A 21,255-nucleotide genomic window follows, 5' to 3' on the forward strand; every position below is an offset into this window, starting at 1 on the left:
GAGGAAGGAATGATCATCAGTCACCATTCCATAAAAAAGTGTGAAAATATAGGTGCAGTGGGATTCAAACCTTCTACACTATGTGTACAAACACAGATTCCACAGGCAAGGAAACCACAGCCCTGGCAAAGTCATCATCCTCAGACAGATGTTTGGGAACTCACTCATATCTCACCAATAGGGAAATACAGATAAAATCCAATATGGAAAAAAAAATTCAAAATTCAATCAACACTTCATATTATTTCATTACACACTGTCATGTGCATAGAAGACTGTATTTAGTACCCAAAGTCTTTTTTTTTTTTTTGACAATAGCATTGTATGCTGCTTCTAGAACACATGACCCTTTTGCAAACTTTAAACCCAAATATTTCCTGGGAAACACAGAACAAGTGAAATTATGTCACGATTGTCAATATTGTTCTGGTGTTATTTTGTATTTAGTATTATTTTAATATTCTTCTGGGTTAAAAAAGAAAAGAGGGAGCACTGTTAAGTTCCCTATATATGTATGTACATATGTATGTGTATATGTAAATATATACACTGGCCAAGCATCAAGTAAAGTTAGTTGCAGAGTTACAAAAATATGCTTATCACTTAATTTTTGATGCCTTGCAGTATAATCTCTGAACAATAGGTGCTTTTAAAAAACTTAATTAAGTATGTGTTTTAAAATAGTAGACACTTATGCATGAAAAAAAAAAGGCACCTACAAATATACTGAAATGTCTGTAGTTTTCAAATTACCTCGAAAATGTGCAATTTGAGCATTACAGGCAGCCTTCCACCCACCAAAGTCAGATTTTTAAACAAGCTATAAAAGGTACATATATCTGTTAGGTGGAAATATGGAATATGCAAATCAAGTGATGAAAAGCCATCTGCCAGTTGCTTCCACTCTTGCTGTTTTCCATCACTGAAACAAACTGTAACGAACCCACCACTTCCAGAAGTAACTAAAACACCAACCTGACGTGACAATAACCCTGGGCACTTATCAATGACCAGATTTCCAGACATCAGCAATTCTACTGCAGCCACATACAGTAATTTTTGCACATGTTTAAGCTCCAGCTCTGTAATGTGATGTCAGGCACTGACTAAAGCCTTCGGAAGGAGCTGAACTGCACTGCCCTGGGAAGGTTGGAGTCTGCCTGTGCTTCCTCCAAGCTGCTATGGTCTGTAAATTCATTTCACCAACAACTTCAATGAGTTCCTCATTTACCTTTTCCTAGGCTGTTATATTTCTCCTTAAGGAAAAAAAAAAAACCCAAACCATCAAACCATAAACCAAACACATCTACTTTCATAGAAACAAATCAGCACTCAGGTGACATTTTAATATTAGGGGTTGGTGTTTCCTCCCCTTCCATGCTCAGTGGGGTTTTGGCTTTCCTTCTTTGTTGACTCCAGAGTTGGAGCTGACACCTGTGGCCACCCAGGTTGTGCTCAGTTTAGCAGCTGCCAGACCTTAATCAACTTTCTACAATGATTTTTCCAGCAGCCTTCCCTGATCCACACCATCAGGTTTGGCATTTAATCCCACTGGTAAAACACATCTAGATTTAATCTCTACAATGACATTTTCCTTGTTCAATGTCACAGTATTACTTTTAAGCTACTTCAGTTTTTCTGCCCAAAAGACAAGACATGTTTTTAAAGATATTTATGAGAGGAGTGCTATGATTGTGTTTATTTCTACATTGTAGGCTCAGCTGATACAAAAATGCCTTCTGGATTTATCTGTCCAGCTCTACCTAAATATTAAATAAGGTGTTGTAGTGTGAAGAAGAGGGAAAGTTGGAACATGCAGGATTATAGCAACAGGCTTCAATTTTAAAAATTACTAGTAATGTTCATGTTGTCAACATTGATTCTTGTTACCTCAAAGTACAAAAATATTTACATGGGGATAAACGAATGAATGATCCCCACTGTGACGTTTTGGAACAGGAGCAGCATGACCACAAAGAATCAAAACCTCAAACCAAAGCTGTGCCTGCATATTTTAATCCTAGAGCATAACTGTGAAGATGACCAGGAGCCTGCTTAGCACACACGTACATGCAAATAGAAAAACTGAAGTGTGGCCTTTCAGCTCTAGAGGATCAAGACACGGCAAGTATATGGCAACATACCACATTTGGTTTGGGGGATTGTTGTTTTTACTCAAACTGTGTGACAAATCAGGAAAAAACGAAATTTGGCACTGTTTCAGAGCTTGTTTACCACTCCTCCCACACACAGCCATGTAGAACTGAGATGGTCATGAAACTTCTCCTGGTGCAAACACAGTAACGGGGGACAGCAGCAACAGAAAAGAATTTATAGCACTTCTTAAAGTGATTTAACAGCTGGAAAAAAGGAGAAACAACTAACAACATGGGACTAGCCTGCTCCCAATGACCCAGCAGGAAGCACTGCACAAACTACTGAATACTTCTATAGGTTGGGGTGAACCAATTAAAACTGTATCTAGGACCTCTAGTCCTATTTTACAGAGACAGTAAGAATCAAAGCACTGGATGCTGAAGTTTCAATAACAGTGAAGCATTTACAGGACTGTTTACTCAGTCAACAAAATTAATTTATGTCTATAAATAACCACAGCTTAAAGGAAGAGGTTAGTACTGCTATTATTTCACCATGAAAGAAATCAAACACAGAGAAAACCAGAAGGTCAGTAAGGGAGTCATAATTAGAATTTATAAGTTAATGACTTGAGTCTTTGCCTCTTATTTTGATAAGTATAAAATATCTTGGTTGGCATGGGCTAATCCCTACACAAACAGCCATTAATTGCTTTTCACCAGCCATGATTCACAGACAACCCTCCAGTAACCATAAAAAGCAAGCTGCACTTGCCCTCGTGTGGGACTTACCCTCGTGTGGGTGCGGATGTGCATCTTCAGGCCATCGTTCTTGCTGAAGGCTTTGTCACAGTAAGGACACTGGTAGGGACGCTCACCTGGGAATGAGAAAAGCAGCAGAGCCCATAAATAAGGCCTCAGTACAGGAAGGCCTTGCAGCACAGTTCTTTGTCAAATAAAGTGCTTTTTGCTGGCCTTATCTTCATACTCTGTTCAAACAACTACAGATCTAGGCGTTAGAAAAGTTACAAATAAAGGTCCACCTGAGCAGGACGCAGTGCTGGGTCAAAAATATTCCTCTCTGCTGGTTGATTTTGTACTAGCAAGATATGAATACACACAGCCAGCCTCGGGGAAAAGAAGAAAACAAAAAAGAAAACACCTAATGCCCTTGCTCAAACCACATTCTCCAGTGATTTACACATGGTCACTTTTATGGTTAGGCATTAACTGCTCCCAAATATTTCTTCTATTTCACATCTGGTCGTTGTTAAAGGCCTCTGGTGTCAGAATCCCAATGAAATAGAAAATCTACTCTTTTTTAATGCTGCTTCTGAGCTGTGTTAGAAGCTAGTTAATCAAAAGTTTCTGCAATTTTTGTGTGGCAATTTATGACTGCAATGGAAGCAGAACAATCTCAGCATCTCCCTTGCAGCCTGATGTACTTTAAAGATATCTGTTTAATGCTCCATTAAACTGGTGTCATTTGATTTTCCCAAACTCACATTAGTGTAATGTGGATACTGAGCTGTTCAGAAACAAACAGTAAAGAGTTTCTGAGCTGCATAATTTGGAAGAAATGCATTTGAACTTTTAACTCTTCAGGCAACGCTCTGGAATCTGAGTCTATCGCCTCCTCTTCCTGTATACAAAACTTTAAAAGTAAAGACCAGGTTGTTTCCATTACAAAACAAAGTTCAAAAAATTAAGACAACAGCTAGTTTTCTGTTAGCAAAATGAATTTGTTCTACACAACCACAATTCTGAAGGTGTAATAAACCTTTATTGGAAAATGTAAGTTAAGCAAAGCCTATTCTGCTAAGTGAATGCATTGTATTCCATTCACAGAGGAATTTCTACATCTATAGGAAGATTTAACATAGTCCAAATGTCAAACACTTACTAACACTCATACTCAATCCTGGAAAATAGGCAACCACGATTAACTACATTTTACAGTTAAAAAAGCTTCTTTTCTGTCTTTTATTACTGTTCAGGCACGCCTGTGAATGACAGTAGCACAACATCGTGCAGCAAACCACTCGTGAAACACAAATATCTTCCTCTCTTGGGTTCTGCCATCTCTCAGAAAGCACAACTCTGCGAACTTGGTTGGGTTTTTTTTTTCAGGATGATGACAACAATCACTGTGCTATAGCTGCGTTCTCATTGAGCAGTTTGATATATGATACTCTCTCTCCTGACCCTCAGTGCCTTTAATCCATGCCTCCGAAATTCAAACACTCCAACAGTTGTCAGTACTCAAATATTTAATTAATTCAGCTGACGTTTTTATGTTTTAAGGCTTTTGAATGCCCAAGTTCAAGCTTTCAGCAGTTTGTAAGCAGATGAGCGCTGACAGGTAGGAGTTGTACCCTCTCTCCCCCACCCCTGGAGTTTCTTTAAAGAGAAAAACTTTTGCTTTCACAGGATGGGTTTGAGTTTGTCTGGTTTGCATTAACAGTGTCCTTCTGACACCAACCATGGAGACCACGGTACTTGGTGAGAAGGCACTAAGAGCTTGGAGGAGATGCCAGCAGAGGGCCACAATAAGACTCCACATCAGCATGTTACACTTGAAAAAGTCAGGCTTTGAGCAGCTGATATGTACTGCCCGTTTTCAAACATCTTCACTGCTCCAAAAAAAAAATCAAGTTTATTATGTAACCCCAGCCCTGACTTGATACTGATACTTGGTGACATCTTGTTTTTTCTAAATTATATACACAATTTCTCATGCACTTCTGTCATTAATAATTACCAGTAAAACTACCTAAAAGACGACCTCAAGTAATTTTACTGTGGTTCTTCTTTTTTCGTTATTTTCTTTCACTCATCTTTGTAGCCTGAATGCTTCAAATGTATACAAGTGTCCTTGTGCTTCCACAAGCAACTCTGAAATGTGGAACTTCAACAGAGCTTAGAATTGCCACTAAGAAGAACTGGAGGACAAGTGTGATGTGCTAAAAGCCCCTGGGGAGGTGACATTGTCCATCAGTGCTTTCACACTCCTCTACAATCAGGCAAAGGCCAGCAAAACCCAATTATAAGCGTAGGAATATTAAACTTGAAGTCAACGCATGCACGATAAGTACTTGGGAGATTTCCAGATGCAAAACTTCTCTGACCAGGAAAGGAATGGATCTCTAATGAGGAGATTGAAAGTGAGAATAACTAAGATGAGCAGAGGAAATATTCTTTCAAGTCATGTATCTCTGTTTCTCTTGCCCTCACAAGAAGGGGTTACTAAGAACCAAAGAAAGTGATTTCCCCTACGATGAACTACAATTTCTCCTTGGATTTACCATCAGAAGCATGTTTACGAGGTATGGGGTCAATGTGTGGGAACACCACACTAAGAGGGGATGTGCCTTAAGTAAAGTTGATGCCAATTAATAATCATGCCATTTGCATTCTGCATTTTTATATAAATGTATTTTAATATATAAATATATAGAGAATATTTTTAATCTTGGAGGTTTTTTTAAATCTGACTTCTACACCAAGATATGAATAATATGGTGGGGAAATCTTTTAACTTGTAAATACACTACCCAGCCTTAATCCTGACTTCACATTTGGAAATTATCTGAAAAAAAGCTCTGCCCTCCTTTTGTGTTGTTTGCAACTCTGCCATTAACCCACACCCAAGACTACAATTTGCACTTTTCATAACACATCCCACCAGGCTTTTCCCTTCAGTCCAGTGCGAGAATCCAGTAGGCACAGGAACACATCTCCATCTGCCAGCCTGGCCAGTCATCAAGCCCAGAAGTAACTTTGTGGGTGCAACACTAACCAAGAACAATTGCTATCATTAAAACAGCAAAGCACCCAAGCAAGTCAAATGTAACAAATGTCATGTTTCCCCCGGAGTTACAGCTGACTGGCATGGCCCTGCTGTCCCAGAACAAACTGCTCAACACATTGATGGCACTTCTGTACAAACAGCCTCAAATAAATAATCCTGGGATAAATTGCAGCGGATTTAACATAATTCAAAGTCTAGACATTCTACTGCCAGATTTCATATGAACAAAAAACCACAGCTTTTAATGTAATAAAAATACATTTAACCTTAATACAAGGATTATGAAAAAACAATTCCATGATTGAAAAACATATGGGATTTGGATGTGAAACCATGTCATGACAGAATCAATACCTTTTTTCCCCTCAAGTGTGTACATCTCTGGCTTGAGATCACAATACCTACTGGACCTTAATGTAGCAGAAGTTAAACACCAGATTCCTCCATTCCAGTTTGAAATCAGGATGGACAATTTCCCATGAGACATTTGCAATCAAAGGTGCTGTTTGATCTCCCAAACTGAGATATCCCAGAAGCAAAACAATTAAGAAACAAAGCTAAATACACATTAGTTTTTTTAAGATTTCAAGATTTCAGTGGCTACAGCTTGACATTTAATAAAGATTCTGAGACACAATAATTCAAGTCAGTCACACGTGCAGCTATTTGCACACTGTCTTTGGCATTCCCTGTAGTCAGTTGAGCCACAAAAAAAATAAAACAAACTGATTACAAAGTCAGATGTCTTTATTAGAACCGAACTGCTGTAGTAAGGAATGAAGAATTTGAATTATGCAGCAAAATTATCAGGGTGGGGACTTTTTATATGCTTTTTAATATGTCATTTGGGGTATTCAGCACCACTGGTCTAAGTCAACACTCATGAAAATCACAAAAAGCCATTATGACAGACTGCCCTGAACATCAGATACTGTGCAGTGAATGCAACTTCAAAGGACCTGTTTTCTTTGGTTTTCTTAAAGAAATAAACAAATACAATTAGAACAATGTGGTCCTTCCAACTCTACCACAGACCATTTACTATTTATATTTACTAAATACAGCTCCTTTTCCACCTTCTCAATATAGCTCCTTTTTAGATGCTGAACTACTTATTACAAGGATTAGAAGATTTTTTGGTATGTATATATATGTATATATTATTTCAAAATGTCAACTTTCAGAACAGTAAAGTTGGAGTTATGGTAAAGTTCAATTTATAAAGCCCCAACTTCAGACTGGGGCAGGGGAGGGGAGAAGGGAGACTCCAGCATCTCCCAACTGTGAAGAGAAGGCAGTGGTTCCCCTGGGGAGGAACTGGGAGGCAAGGGGGCCATCTGGATCACACACACAACACTCCGGGCCAGATGATCCACAGGGCAGCCCAGAACGGGAACTGCAAGAAGGTTCTTTTAGTCAGAGATAAGGGGGGGCGATGACAGCATTCAACAGCACATGAGGATGGGCAAAAGGTGAACAGATGTAACAAAACTCTAAGCTGGGACATATGCCTGGGAACTCTGGCTGCTCGTACAGAGCACCTGACAGCTTCACACGTTTGCCCTCAGCCGCCAGGGCAGCTTTTTCTGCTGAAAAGAACTTCATTGGGAATCAAAATTAGGTTAAACAGGAACTCAAGGAACCAAGCGATTTCAAGAGAACTTAAAATTAGAAAATGCCAGAAAACCAATACTGAATGCAGAGTAAATATTCACACTTCAAGCATATATTCAGTAAATCTCACCACTTTGGTGTTGTACAACCACTAAACACCCAATATAGAATATATACACCTTTAGAAGGTACAGAAGTGCCTACACAGGATTAGCCAAGAGCATCACAAGTTTGTGATTTGAAAGATAAAATACTTGAGGACATCAGCTGAGACAAGACCCAGAAACACCAAAGGCACAGGCAATTTTATCCTAATAGTGAGCCAGAGAAAGTCATTAACTGCTCCACGTCCTGTTCTCTGAGAAACAGAGCTCAGGCAGGGGTCAGTTACAGACATTTCTTACTTCATTTTAACCAACAGTCAAATTTGGCAGATTAGCTGTGCTTTAATCCTTGAGGTATGGAAGTGGTATTTTCACAGCTGAGAAGGTTTCTGCGAAGTTTTGGATTTATTCAAAGCATTCAGATTACCTCTAGTTAATACCAATAGATAAAATGTTTGTCATGTCTGGTCCCTCAAAATTATCGTGATATAACTGAGATATTTGTAACTAAATAAATCAGGAAGTCTAAGTAAAAAATTCTTACAAAATAAGCAGACTGATTCCCTGCAGTAAAGCAAGAACTGCCATTATTACTTATTTACAGACTCTCATCAGTTCTACAGTGATATTAAGATTTTTGTAACAAATAAAAACCCCACACACTTACTTTAAATAATAAACCAGTTTCATTCTTTGCATTTGTCAGTGGAATTAAGCAATTTGGTTTCCCTATAGATGGAGAACTAACATCTATGGCTTCAGTGAACCCAATGGTCAAGGAAGTCTTTAAAATCCCGTGCATTAATCAATCAGTAATTCATCTGATCTAAAGATGTCACTAATATTCAAACAATCTACCCCTTAAGGGAGCATTTCTTCATTCATGGCTACAGACAACAAGCAGCTGACAGCTGCATGAAACTTTACAGGTATTTTGAAAGATTTAACTGTTGTCTAGAGATAAACAGGACAATGATGTATAAACTGAAAGGTTTAGAAATGCAGAATCCTTACCTTTGAGGCCTTCTGCAAGCTCCTTTTTAAATTGGGTAGATAAAAGAGAGACCATTTATAAGTTATTGAATAGCAACAACCTATCTGCAGACATTTGCAAGCTGTTCACTGACTAGATACAGACACATTCTTTCACATACTTCACTATGATATGAGAGGAAGTTCCTTCAAGCTTCCCTTTTATCTTTTTTTTTTCCATTAAAGAAAATATAAATTATTGATAAGGTAATTTGCCAGAAGATCTGCTGGAATGAGGATTCTGCCTGTACATTATTATGTACCTGAACAAACAGTTGCTTGTGTAGCTATTAAACTTTAGGTGACACATTTTACACTGTAATAAATTAAATTTATACTGTACTTGAACTCATTATTTCCTTCAACTACTTTGAAGTCTACTGTGGTTAGAGATGATTGAACTATGTAAATAATCAAAGATTTTTATTATGGCTCTGCAACTAATATTTTGTTTTTTGTTTTAATGACTTGAACTGCGACAGCAAAAGCAAAAGAAGGTTATGTGTTAACCTATACTTGCATATATAAGCATTTTCTGGAAGACATTTATGGTCATTAGTTGTCCCTCACCAGTGTCTAAAAAGACAGCATGGAAAGGATGGAATTACAGTCAGAACCCATAATGGTTTTAACTCCAAAATAAATTTAGCTGCAAATCTGAAGTACTTCACGACAACTGTCACTGTTGCACAGCTTGATGTGCTACACTGCAAGGAGGAAAGGGATTAGAACACAACTAATTAGGAAAGCAACAATGTTTTTATCAGGCAGATAAAACGTGTGTATACACAGATTACCCAGGCACAGACAAATACACACGTGCAGGACAGCAGTTAACAGATTCAAAAAGGTACCTGTAAGGCAACTGGGAAGCTGCACAAACCACAGCCAGTCACTGTTAACACTGAAAGTTGCCCAAAACTTCAGGGAAGCAATTAACCTCCTGGCCCCCGGTTTTCAAGCCCCAGGAGCAGAGCACAGAATTTCTTTTGCAATTTACGAACAAGCCAAGGAATTTATATCACAGTCAAAGGATTCTTTTGCTGAACTAACCCCAGCTCCCTCTGACCCTAAGAAGTCATAAAGCAACAGGATGGAGGAGAGGGAGAATGTGCTCTAGTGTTTCGGCTGACCCGCCGAGCGCTGGCTCCGCCGTGCCAGGGTTGGAAGGCAGATGATGGATTGCACCAGGCTCCGAGGCAAACCTCAGCCCCTTCCCTCTGCCCACGCACACGTGAGCACTCACCCCCACCAGCTCAGCCTCTGCTAAAGGCCAAGTGCTGTTAGGGCTCACTTACAGAGCCTTTCTCTAAGATAAAAGAGGGATGAAAGCTGCTTAGGGAGGAAGCATGCCCAGGTCTGTGAGGAACAGTAGTTAAGAACACGCGCTGTGTATTAAATAAAAGACAAAACCCCACTGAGCTTCTTTTTTTGTATATGGATTATTAAGCACATCAAAAATACAATTCCAAAGCAGAACCAGGAGGGCACTGAAGAACCTCAACTTCTGTAAAGAACAACTTTATAATACAAAAAGGACAACAACTGATGCACAACTCTCTTTAAAACAGCTCTACCTGGCTTCATTTTGTAAATACAGAACAAAGCCTCAAAGTAGCTAATAAAACCAAGTCTAGTTGACCACATGCCCAGAAAACAGGATAATGCAAAGGTCTGTACCTGGACCTCAAAACTCCTCACGTGTAATGACTAAGACCAGAAGGTCTGGGCAGTATTTTACACTGATGCTGTACTGCTTAGATGGGGCCTCTGGTGGTCTAGTGGTTAGGGTGCAGGACTCTCACCGCTGTGACCCGGGTTCGATTCCCAGCCCCCCGGGCAGATGGAGCTCGTCAGCCCTGTAAGGCAATCCATCTAAGAGAAGGTCACTCTAAACAAACCTACGTTCTGAGACCCTCACTGCCACTGTCCAAGCTTGCCCGGCCCCGGCAGATGAACCTCAGGATTAAAGGGTGGGCTCAGTTCAGCGCACGCTGGGTCTCACCTAAAAAATCCACTGCGCAGGCTCGAAGGGTTAATGACCTTTCCCAAATCCCCAAATCTTCGCTCGTGAAGACTGGCCATTATTGTACTGCTTAGTTGCACCAAAAGCCCAGCCCCAGCTCAAGGCTTAGTTCACAAAGATGAATCATCCCCTGAAAACAGACAGTGGCTGGTCGTTTCACTTCTAGCCCAGAATGAAAAGTGATACTTTGAAGTCTGACCAAAATAAAAAAAGGGCACAGTTTTGAAAGGATGAATTTAAACCCACAGAATTTAACAGATACCAAGAACACGAAGTATTCATCACTGCAACATCTAGAAACCAAACGTCCACCTCTGAATAAAGTTTGTGATGAACTGAAAATTTCTTACTGCTCAGAACTTGCCTGAAAAATTGTCAAGGATTTTCATAATGCAGGAAACTTTATTGCTAAGGGCCACCAAATGAGTGCTCAACTTTTATTTTTGTTTTGCCATGGATTTCATTCATCAGCTACCCTTATTTCCCTTGGAAATGATGCACCTCAAAGCTATGTTTCCTCAGGCTGACTGAACACTGGACAACAATTCCCTCTTATGATTACCCTGCATGTATTATGACCATGAACAACATGGCTGAAGTCTTCAGGTACAGCACAAAGCAAAACCATCTCTCCAGAGCTACATGAACCCAACCCTGGCATTTTCTCACTCAACTTTACATAAGGCATTTTGCCGTGTAACTTGAAAATAATTGTTTTAAGCCAAAAGTCTCAACTTTTGGCAGCAACAAAAGCAGCAACTCCCCCCCATCTTTCCCCAGGATAACCAAGACATGGTCAGGAACCGTTAACAGAATGACATCAAAAACAACCATGAAAATCTGTTTCAGTTAATTCTCCCAGTGAAGGATGAGAACCACAAAATTCTCCACCAAAAATGGGATTGACATCATAATAGCAGCTAGACTGGAAGCAGAAAGGATCAGAGTACAAAATACCATAGTTTACTGTTTCTCCTATAATAGTGGTTACAAATTTTGCACAGCTCTGTAGGCAAGGTTAGAGATCTCTGGTGTGTGGTTTCATGAAATTCACCTCAGCCTAAACCCTAAATTTAGGAAAGCCTGCTTGAGAGAGAGCCTAAATGGAACTGGCAGCAGCACATGTGTGAAAAGCATCTTTACTCAGGCAGCTATAAAGCATTTTCCCAAGAGCTCTCTGCACTATTAAATTGAAAAACTAAGGTCCCTCTACTCTGTGCAAACTGATGTGCAGCACTGACAGTACACAGAAAACACAGCAAACCAAATCTGCTCATGCAGAGTGACTGGAATGTCACAGGAAGGCTGTTTGTTAACTGATGCTCTGACTGCCAAGGGCGAATCTACACCATTTTATGTTGGAGACAAATTATCCCACAGAAACCTCTTTCGGTTGCCTGATGCCACTTATTCAGATAAAAGCTCACAAAATGAAACCTGACAACAGGCTTTACACATTAAGCAGGTGAAATGTCTGAAAAAGATGCTGTGTTAGGGCTACCTGTAAACTTGCATTTCTGTTTGCAGATAGGTACTTTGTTACAGATTTTAGAAAGCATTCTCTGCTCACTATAATGAATAAATACCTGTATGGCTTCGAATATGAACTCTCAGTGTTCCATTGCTTGCAAACTTCTGTCCACAATATGGGCAAATCTTCTCTTTTTCTCCTGTGTGAGTCTGCATGGGGTGGGGAGAGACAAGAATGACTATTCAGCATAGATTTAAAAGATGTGAAACATGGAATATTTTAACTGTATTGACATTATCTCCATTGTATATTTTATACCACCACATCAGGCAGAGATTCTAAGGAATTAGCTATAGGTGTTCTTTCCATTTTTTTCTAAAATTTCTAAACAGATTTTATTATTAATGGCAAAATGAACTGCCTTTTCAGTTCCTAAGATTACTACTTCCTAAATAGTTACTACTATTACTACTAAAAACGCGTATTTTCACGCTGCAAGAGTAAGACACCTGTTTTTCAGCAAGATATCTGTGACAGTGGTTTCTAAACCATGGCTTGGTTACCAGATAAATTTAATATGCATAAATGGGTCTCTTTTTAAAGGCTTATAATTTCACAGAATTTTATTACATTATGAAATGTAGTGAAAATAGTTTCCCCAACCTAATATAACTTTTCCTGTGGCAAACTCGAACTGGAGCTTTCAAAGGTCTCTCACTACACTGAGCTTGTCTTTTGAAATCAAGCTTTTAGGGGTAGAAGGTCTTACTGATATAAGAAGAATTGTTTCAAAATGGAAAAAAAAATAATCACAAACTCTCCCATCCGACCTCTGTGGTCAACAGCAAGAACACCTTGAAATAAATTACATACAAGGACCTCAGCATTTTTCACAATGTACTTTCCACACCCCATTCTGAACTGAAGATTTTTCTTGGCCTGTTGAGTAACTTTGCCTTATAACTCTGGCTGTTCTTTCAGTGGAGAACTTTGTATTACTTCATTTAAAAGTGTTAATTTAAATGGGATAGGAAAGATAACACATTCAATTACATGTACAGCTGACTATTTGGGTTTCAAGCTTTGCACTCTTCAGATAGGGAAAAATTAATTCTTCCTTTAAGGAAAGACTGAAGTGACAAAGTCCTTCATTACATCATAAAAACCATCCCTCACCCACTACATACTGTGCTGCAGCTGAAGGAAGAGTAAATGAGATCTCATTTCAATACTAGAAGGACTTGCACGGTTTTCCTTCTCTGACTTTAGGATATGAATTAAATCCCTCTTGATTAGGATACAGTTATTTAGAAATCACTTGTAACTCTAACAGCAACATTGGGGAATACCAGACAGACAGCTATTAATTAATTCCAAAGATCCAAATACAAAAGGGATTTCTGGGATCAATACATTACAACTACAAGGCATACAGCTAGTCCTAGTCTGACAGCAGCACGAAGAAAAAGCAACTACAATTAAGAAGAAATGTTGAAGTTAGTATAGGGATAAGCAATAAATGCTGGCTGCTTTCCATTAAAATAAAAACATATATATGTATATGGACATTATTAATGTGAAATAGCAAGTCATACTGAATTTTTTAGAAAGGAGTACGAGGAAAACTTCAAAAATCTATGCAGAGCTCATCAATGGAAATATTTTCAAACCTTATGATCCATCTTGGCAAGATCCTTGACCAAAAGTTAAACTGAAGTCAATGTATTACAGGCTAGGGCACCAGGAATGAATATGATCAGTTGATTCTACTCACTTTCTTATGGCTCTTCAGGACTGAGGGTGTCACAAAAGCTTTGTCACAGAGATCACACTTGTATTTCTTATGTCCATCATGTACAACTTGAATATGAACATTTAACGTGTCCTTTCTTTTGAAAGTAGCATCACAGTGATCACACTTGAATGTCCTCTCACCTTATAAAGAGAAAAAAACAGGTCTAAAGATACCAGATTTTTGTGGGAATATACTTATGCTTATTGTTTCAGAAAACTGAATAAAAGCAGCGAGGACCCATGAGAAGTTAGGCGCTGGGAACAGAAAGAAAAGGAGCATCACATTGGGTAAAAATGTTACGGGGAAATTAAGAAAAAAACAGGCTGCATCCTTTGAAGATAAATGGTAAGAAGCATTTTCCTGAATTTAAAAGAATTCTCAGAACAAGAAATGCTATCTCATTCCCATTAGCAGAGGCAAGGTCACGTGACAAACATGGAATAACTGAAGGGTTGTAGCAGCATTACTGTTCTAACTGGGGTGATGTCTCTGCAGGTTGTGGCAGAGGCCAGGTTAACACGGCTGAAAGTTTTAAAATCCAATTAAATTATTAAGAGAGAGGAAGAGACATATTCTGAACACCTGTGTACATCTTTGGAGAGAAAGGAAAGCAAATATATAGAAAGGATGATGTCCTTCTCAACAAATGGACATGGCTGATCTTGAACTTCCAGAGTTACATCCTTGACTCCTTTTTGCATTGCAAGACAGAAACACCTGAAAAGGGAGTTTATGAAATATAATTTTTTCCACTAAGTCGTTTGTGAGGTAAAATTTAAGCAATTCTACATCAACCTGCAGCATGTTTGCTTCTAAAACAACACGGGGATATTAAATTAAAAAATCTGTGTTGTAGGCTGAAGTTTGATTTTTCCTAGAAGTTTTGAGTTTCACAAACCATTTCTTTTTCCTGCAGCACAGATAGGTAAAGGCAGCTAAATCCATTTAGAAATTCTGGCCTGTTCCTCTTCTTTCTTTATAGTGGTGTTTCAGGAACAGCTAGATCTGCCACAAATCACAGTCCTAACTTAGAATCTCAAATTTCCTGAGCTCCCATCCTCTTAAAAAAAAGTCAAAGAGATGTTTTTAGTGAGACCTTCGCCAAGGCCTACAATTCTACACACTGTGAATTACAGCTTTTGGATAGTCTGCAAATGCTTTTTATTAGAATATACATTACTGAAGACGCTTTTAACTTTTCCCTCATCATTTTTAACATTAATCATTGGAAAAAAATTTACAAAATCCACAGCCTTATAAAATTGCAGAAGGTTTGAAAGACAACAGTAAAAGAACAAACTGAACATGAACTCCAATAATTCATCTAACAGAAACACTGTTATATGAGATTAAAAAAAGAAAGTTTTGTTGGTTTCTTAGTTATAACAATGTGAAAATTTCCCAAATCTAAGTACTGCCTTCTAAGCTACAGGGATTTTAGATGAGTATTTTCTAAAACATAAACTGCTGATGTTCACAGGGTTGAATGGCAGTTTGGGTTCTGCAAATATTAAAGAAGGAGAAAATTCCACCAAAAATGAACTTTCATACAGTCAGTTAAAATTAGGACAGAATGCCAAGAACAAGTTACTCATGAGGTAAAATGGGCACAGCATTTCTCTGAGCTGTTAGTTCTATGCCAGGGCAGGAAACATGAGCCTGGGCTGGCACAGAAGAGACAATCTCAGCGTCCAGCTCTAAACTGGATTACCCACAAAAGCTGAGTAAGTCACCAAGTTATCTCTGTTTCCACTTCTTCTTTCTTAAAATGGAGGTAACACTATCTCACTGAGTGCAGAAATAAATCTCTTGTCGTCAGACCTCAAATCATTGCTAGATTTTCTACAGCATATTTGGATTTGCATTTAAGTGCATTTAAAGACAAGGTTTGAATTTGGTTCTGAATTTTCTAACTGCCTGGGGTTAGAGTTGAAACTTAATACCAATTTAACACAGCAAGTTGCATACTGGAGCAAGGTGCCATATGTCTGTTTTTCTCCATGGAGGGTGAGAACTGAGGAAGCCCTTTTTCCTCTCTGACTTAGCACTTACTGTTATGGATTAACAGATGCCTTTGGAGGGAGAACGGGGTTCGGAACAAAGCCTTGCACTCCTCACACTGGAACGGTCTCTCCTCAGAATGTGTCTGCAGATGAAAGACAACATGTCAGGGGAAAGGCTCACGGAAATCAATTAGTTGTCATTATAGCAATTATAGCTAATTTTCTGGACTGGATTCAGGAGGGGATGAAGATTTAAAACAATTGTTCTGCCATGATCCAGAATCCTGGAAGTCAGCACAGTAGCCACTGAATAACTGTGCCTTCCCAGTCCTCAGAACTGTCACATGAGGTGTGCATGTAAACAGAGACAAAAATACAGAATAACCAGGGAAAAAACCTACAAGCTCAGTTGAATTGCTTTATCTGTACTAACACTGGCCTGGAGTACTTATTAATACGAATAAATGCTTTAAAACATGCACACAAACCCCTTTTTTGAAGTTACCATTGATCTGATGCTCAAGAGAGTACCTAACCTTTGGCAAAGAAAATTTCTCAAATCATGACAATAGCCTTACATATCCTTGTTTCAGTCTCTTCTGTTAAAAAAAACCAAAAAATCCCCACAACACACAAAACCCACAAAACCTCAAAAAAACCCCCAAAGCCATGGAAGCATCAATACTGAGATTTTTGTTGGCTGTAGAAGAATTTGCTGTAGCTGAAAAACAGCCTCAAAGCCATGAATAAAATAAAAGACTAAGCTGGGAGGAATCTCCCAAACTACAGGGTTGCTGAAGCAAATTTCTTTTCTGGAGCTTGGTAAACATCCAGCTTTATTCTACTTTTATACATTTCAAAGCACTTTCCCTGTTTCATAGAGTTATTAACTACTATCCCACTGTAGATAGCAAATTAATCTGTACAACTTATTATCTACCCAATTTCCTACTATTTTTGCAAAAGAAAGCAGGTTTTTAAAGCACCAGTGTCTCAGTATTGTATTAGTTCACAAGGACCTTATTAGAAGCTGCAGTGCCAGGAGGAAAAGGGGACGGACAGTCAGTGTTTTATAATATGCAGGAAATTAGGTAAACGAGTTAATTAGACTAAGGGAAAATATTAGCATAGCACATATTTATATAATCTATTTTTGCTATTCAAAATACCCTACAACCATTATAGCTATCCCTTCAACTGTGGAGAAAAAGGGGACTGCGGGGATTTTAACTCCAATGTCCTCTTAGACACACATAGTACCAAAACATGAGTACTGCAATGGTACAGAGAGGCTTTGGATTCAAAGTCAGTTCCTTGACCTCAGTCTATGTCCCTTAAAGCAAAAAGGCAACTGGAGAACCATCAAATGTGTGGAATATTTCATGTAACTCCTGCTACATGAAATCTGCTGAATGTTTCAGCCCAGGTCCTACAGGTTTCCATCCCAGTTTGCATGAGTTGCCACCCTGCTCACAGCCTGGGCAGTCAGGCCAAGGATTGACAGGACATGAAGAGACTGAACTACCTTCTCACCTCAACAGGGGGTTCCTCCAGAACAGGGCTGAGACATAGTGAGGAGACACTGTGGGGAAGCTGGCAGTGCTGCTGTCTGTGCTGTACCTGTTCTGTGGATAAATAGAAGGGTTCAGTCTCCAGAGCTGTCAATCTGGCACTTTCCACGAGCGCAAAGTTCATGCTGGTTATTGAAAAAAATGCCCTGCTTTAGAGCACTCACCACCTGAGTGATAGTTCTGAAGAGCACACTGATTTGTACAGAACTGTACAGAGTTCTCCTGGTCTTCTTATCACAATATATGTATTGATGTGCACATCTTAACTTCACTACAAAGAAAACCACCTACCTAGGCATAACCTCATGCAAGGGGACACGGATGATCTGCAGCAACTGAGCACGGGCTCTTAGGGAGTATTTTGTGGCAGCCTTTCCTACCACAGCATCTGTGGAGGCTTAAGCCCAGCCCAAGGCTATTTATTCCCAACAGATAAACTGATGGAATACAGTTGTTTCAAATCATTACACTCCCCAGGACCAAACAACCCTGGATTAACCGTAAACCCTCTAAAATCCTGCGTCTGATGACCTATTTCTGCTCACTGTCATATCCTCATAGTTTATTCTCTGAACTCATCCTCTACACACGGCAACAAAGGAGCAGATGGAACAAAAACATCTCCTGGAAGGAGGTAATCTGCATTATATGGCTCAGAGCATGCACCCTCATCCAATCCAACCCGCATGAGAGGTGACTGCTTTTATCTGCAGCACAATCCCACACTCCATTTACCTCCTCATTTCAGATATTATTGCCTTGCCTTGTCACAGGCACCTTTGAAATGACCCAACATACACACACATCTAAAAGACGTTTAAAAGCACATGCTGTGGGAGCCACCTTTATTCTGATACTTCCAACACAAAATCAGGTTAAATAACCCCCATAAAGGAACCAGAGAAACAACACCAACAAGTTTCCACATAAATCAGGAATTCAAAGGCACAAAATGTAGCTCTATTTTGCTACTTGTAATATATAAAAAGGATGGAGGCCTGCTGCAAACCCCCAAGTGTTTTTTTAAACATGTTGCTATCAAACTTTAAGGCCTGTCTGCTGCGAAATGCTGTTGATTTAAATGTTTTTAACTACTATACCCATCATTCCTACTGCAGGTTTCAAAGCTCCCTGCTACTAACTAGTAATTAGAACTCAAAAAAAGCACCCTGAAATTATTTAGAGTTCAACTTTTCTCCTTCAAAAAGAAAATTAAACTTAGGAGGACCTCTTAAAGGAATACACAGCTAAAAAACCATTAAAACCCCAAGCTGAAGAAATATATAGAAGTATGATAGATAACAAAAGGTTTGTTTCCACATTCCTGCAAACAAGCAAAACAACTATTGTCCTCTTCCCCTAGAAGCCTTCCCAAAATCATGGCACTTAAATCTGTTTTAGCATCCCAACCCACCACATCCTTGAGTTATCCATGTGACAACTGGTTTTTGTGCATACACATCCATACTCCCCTCTTGTCTCCTACCTCTCCTCACATTGTTTACTCAATGGAGAGAGGCATGCCTAAAAAAAAAAATTAATTCAGGCCATCTCTGTCAGTCTCCTGCCTCTCCTGTTCATCTCTTCATGGAACAAGTGTGTGTAGAGGCCTGCATGTGGATGGGGGAATATTACAGCTGTTTGGGGAATCTTTATGTAAACACAGGAATAAGTTTCTCTCACTATAGGACAGAGGTGATTTACAGCCAGTACTACGTGCAAACAGGTTCAGGAAACAAGCATTCCAACATGCTTTAAGGAATTCTGTCAAAATTAGGTACTCTCTAAATCTCTCTGAATTTTAAGATTTTCCCCATTAAGTGGAGCCTCTAATCCTTTCTTATGCTAGTGGTGCTGCTGCTTTAAACACAGAATTGGGTCAAAGTGTTTACTCATTCATACTTAATCCTCAAGTCCATTTTCAACCCAAACTCCCTACCAGTCACCAATGGCAAATTAACACAAGGAAACGTGTAAAAAAATATTAATTTAAGATAAAGAAGTATCTTTCTAGGTGATATTTTATGCATTTTCCCTAGAATACATCCACTCTGTGAGATTCTGTCCTGTTTTCTTGAAGCCTAAGACATAAAATGCAATGACAGCGCGTTTGGGAGCTAATCTTGTCCTTCAGCAGGCTGCTGTGTGCTTTCCCTGGGAGACAGTCATCACCACTCCATCCTGCAAGGGGCATTAGTACTGCTCTGACAGGATTTATGGCTCCAAGGGCAAGAGATGGTGCAAAGATCCTGTGCCAAATTCCCAGATGGCAGAGAACACGAGCCAAACTGTGAAAGACTTGTAAGTATGGGGATATTGGGGTGGAGCTTGTTTTTTTTTTTTTTTACAGCCTTGTAATTCTGAAACAGCAGTCACGGATACAGACTTGCCATGAAAAATTTAAACCCAGGTTAAAACTAGTGACAGGCATTACAGAAATTAGGCCAAGCAGATTTGAGCTTAAATCAACACAAGCAGAACATCCCTTTGTGAGCCTATTTTTCAGGTAACCTTTCTTCTGGTGTTGTTTTACTGTGTGAACACTACCAGGTTTAAATCTAGTGTAGTTTGAAAGCATCTGCTGCTAAGTCCAACAATGACTTCAAGAGGACTACACTCAGTTTTATTCAATTGTGGTATTTTTAAAAAAAATAAATTTGAAGATATTTTAAATCAATTACACTTTTAACTTGGTAACCTAGTATTTAAAAAAAAAAACAAAACCAAAAACCCCCACCAAAACAAAACGATAAAAAAAAAAAAACCAGAAAATTCAAAATGGGATTTATTTGATGCTTTTAACCAAGCAACTGTGATTTACTTCTGCCTATTTAACTTTTTTGTTTACTAGAGCTGATTTAGTATTTTAAGACTTTGGATATAACAAAGAACACTAGCACTACGTTCTCCAATACTTTAATCCCATGTTTATAAGCATGGCAGAGCTTAATGATCAACCACTTAAAAGAAGAAAAAAAAAAATCTGCAAATCTGAGGCTGGCAGACCTGTAAACAACAACAGCAGAGTGCTTTACCTTCTTGTGATTCTTGTAAACATTTCTGTGGGCAAATCCCTTTCCACAAAGCTTGCATTTATAAGGTTTATCTTCACTGTGTATTATTTTGTGTGCAGTCACTTGATCAAGTCGTTTGAAGGACTTATTGCAAACCTCGCAGGTGTAGGGGCGTTTTTCTGCAGAAAATGAGTGGGGGACATTTAATCTCCTGTTTATACAGGGGGAGAAGATGAAAGGCAGAGACAGTCATCTCCTCAGAGAGATTTTTGCAATTAAGTCAACCCAATTAAGATTAAACCAATTAGAAAGACATCTAATGCCCTTTATGTTAGACAGTTAAGTCACTTCACAAAAGATGAGCCATGGTGTATCTCAAGAAATTGGCACATTCTTTGCAATACTCATTGCTAAAACTAAATTCTGATTAATTAGCTTAAATCAAAAGAGAATGACTTCAAAGAGGAAAACTCTGTTTCCAGATTACAAATGTGAAAGAGGGCATGACAGTTTAAATGTTTTAAATCTTAATTAACAATATACATATTAGCTTCCAAAACCAAGAGTTCCTATGCAAAAAGCCTTTGTGCTTCAACTGGTGACTGCAACTTAACTACACTAATGCTCATCCAAAAGTGTCAGAAGAAAGCCAGGAGCCTCTGAGATACAGATTATGTTGTGAGAAAAGAGCTTTTGGTGTGGACTGATACCAAGAAAA

The 21,255-nt window shown here is 38.9% G+C and overlaps 1 protein-coding gene across 5 annotated transcripts in view; it reads right to left on the reverse strand.

Annotated features, from left to right (window-relative positions):
• The window catches only part of PRDM5 (PR/SET domain 5), a 59,102-nt gene that overhangs the window by 12,931 nt on the left and 24,916 nt on the right, over window positions 1-21,255 (reverse strand). For 4 of the 5 annotated variants that reach the window (XR_001876470.1, XM_017825209.1, XM_017825208.1 and 1 more), the window contains exons 10-14: window positions 20,559-20,716; window positions 16,002-16,095; window positions 13,929-14,089; window positions 12,270-12,363; window positions 2,889-2,974 (exon numbers count right to left, since the gene is read on the reverse strand). Coding sequence is in view for 4 of the 5 variants with exons in the window: in XM_017825209.1 (XP_017680698.1) it covers window positions 2,889-2,974; window positions 12,270-12,363; window positions 13,929-14,089; window positions 16,002-16,095; window positions 20,559-20,716 (593 nt within the window). In the remaining variant the exon portion in view is untranslated. Of the gene's footprint in view, window positions 1-2,888; window positions 2,975-12,269; window positions 12,364-13,928; window positions 14,090-16,001; window positions 16,096-17,485; window positions 17,578-20,558; window positions 20,717-21,255 lie in introns of all 5 variants that reach the window. The other variant, XM_017825210.1, reaches the window with a different exon arrangement.

This window comes from Lepidothrix coronata, unplaced genomic scaffold, assembly GCF_001604755.1.
Source record: "Lepidothrix coronata isolate B3197 unplaced genomic scaffold, Lepidothrix_coronata-1.0 Scaffold116, whole genome shotgun sequence".
Classification (NCBI taxonomy): Eukaryota; Metazoa; Chordata; class Aves; order Passeriformes; family Pipridae; genus Lepidothrix; species Lepidothrix coronata.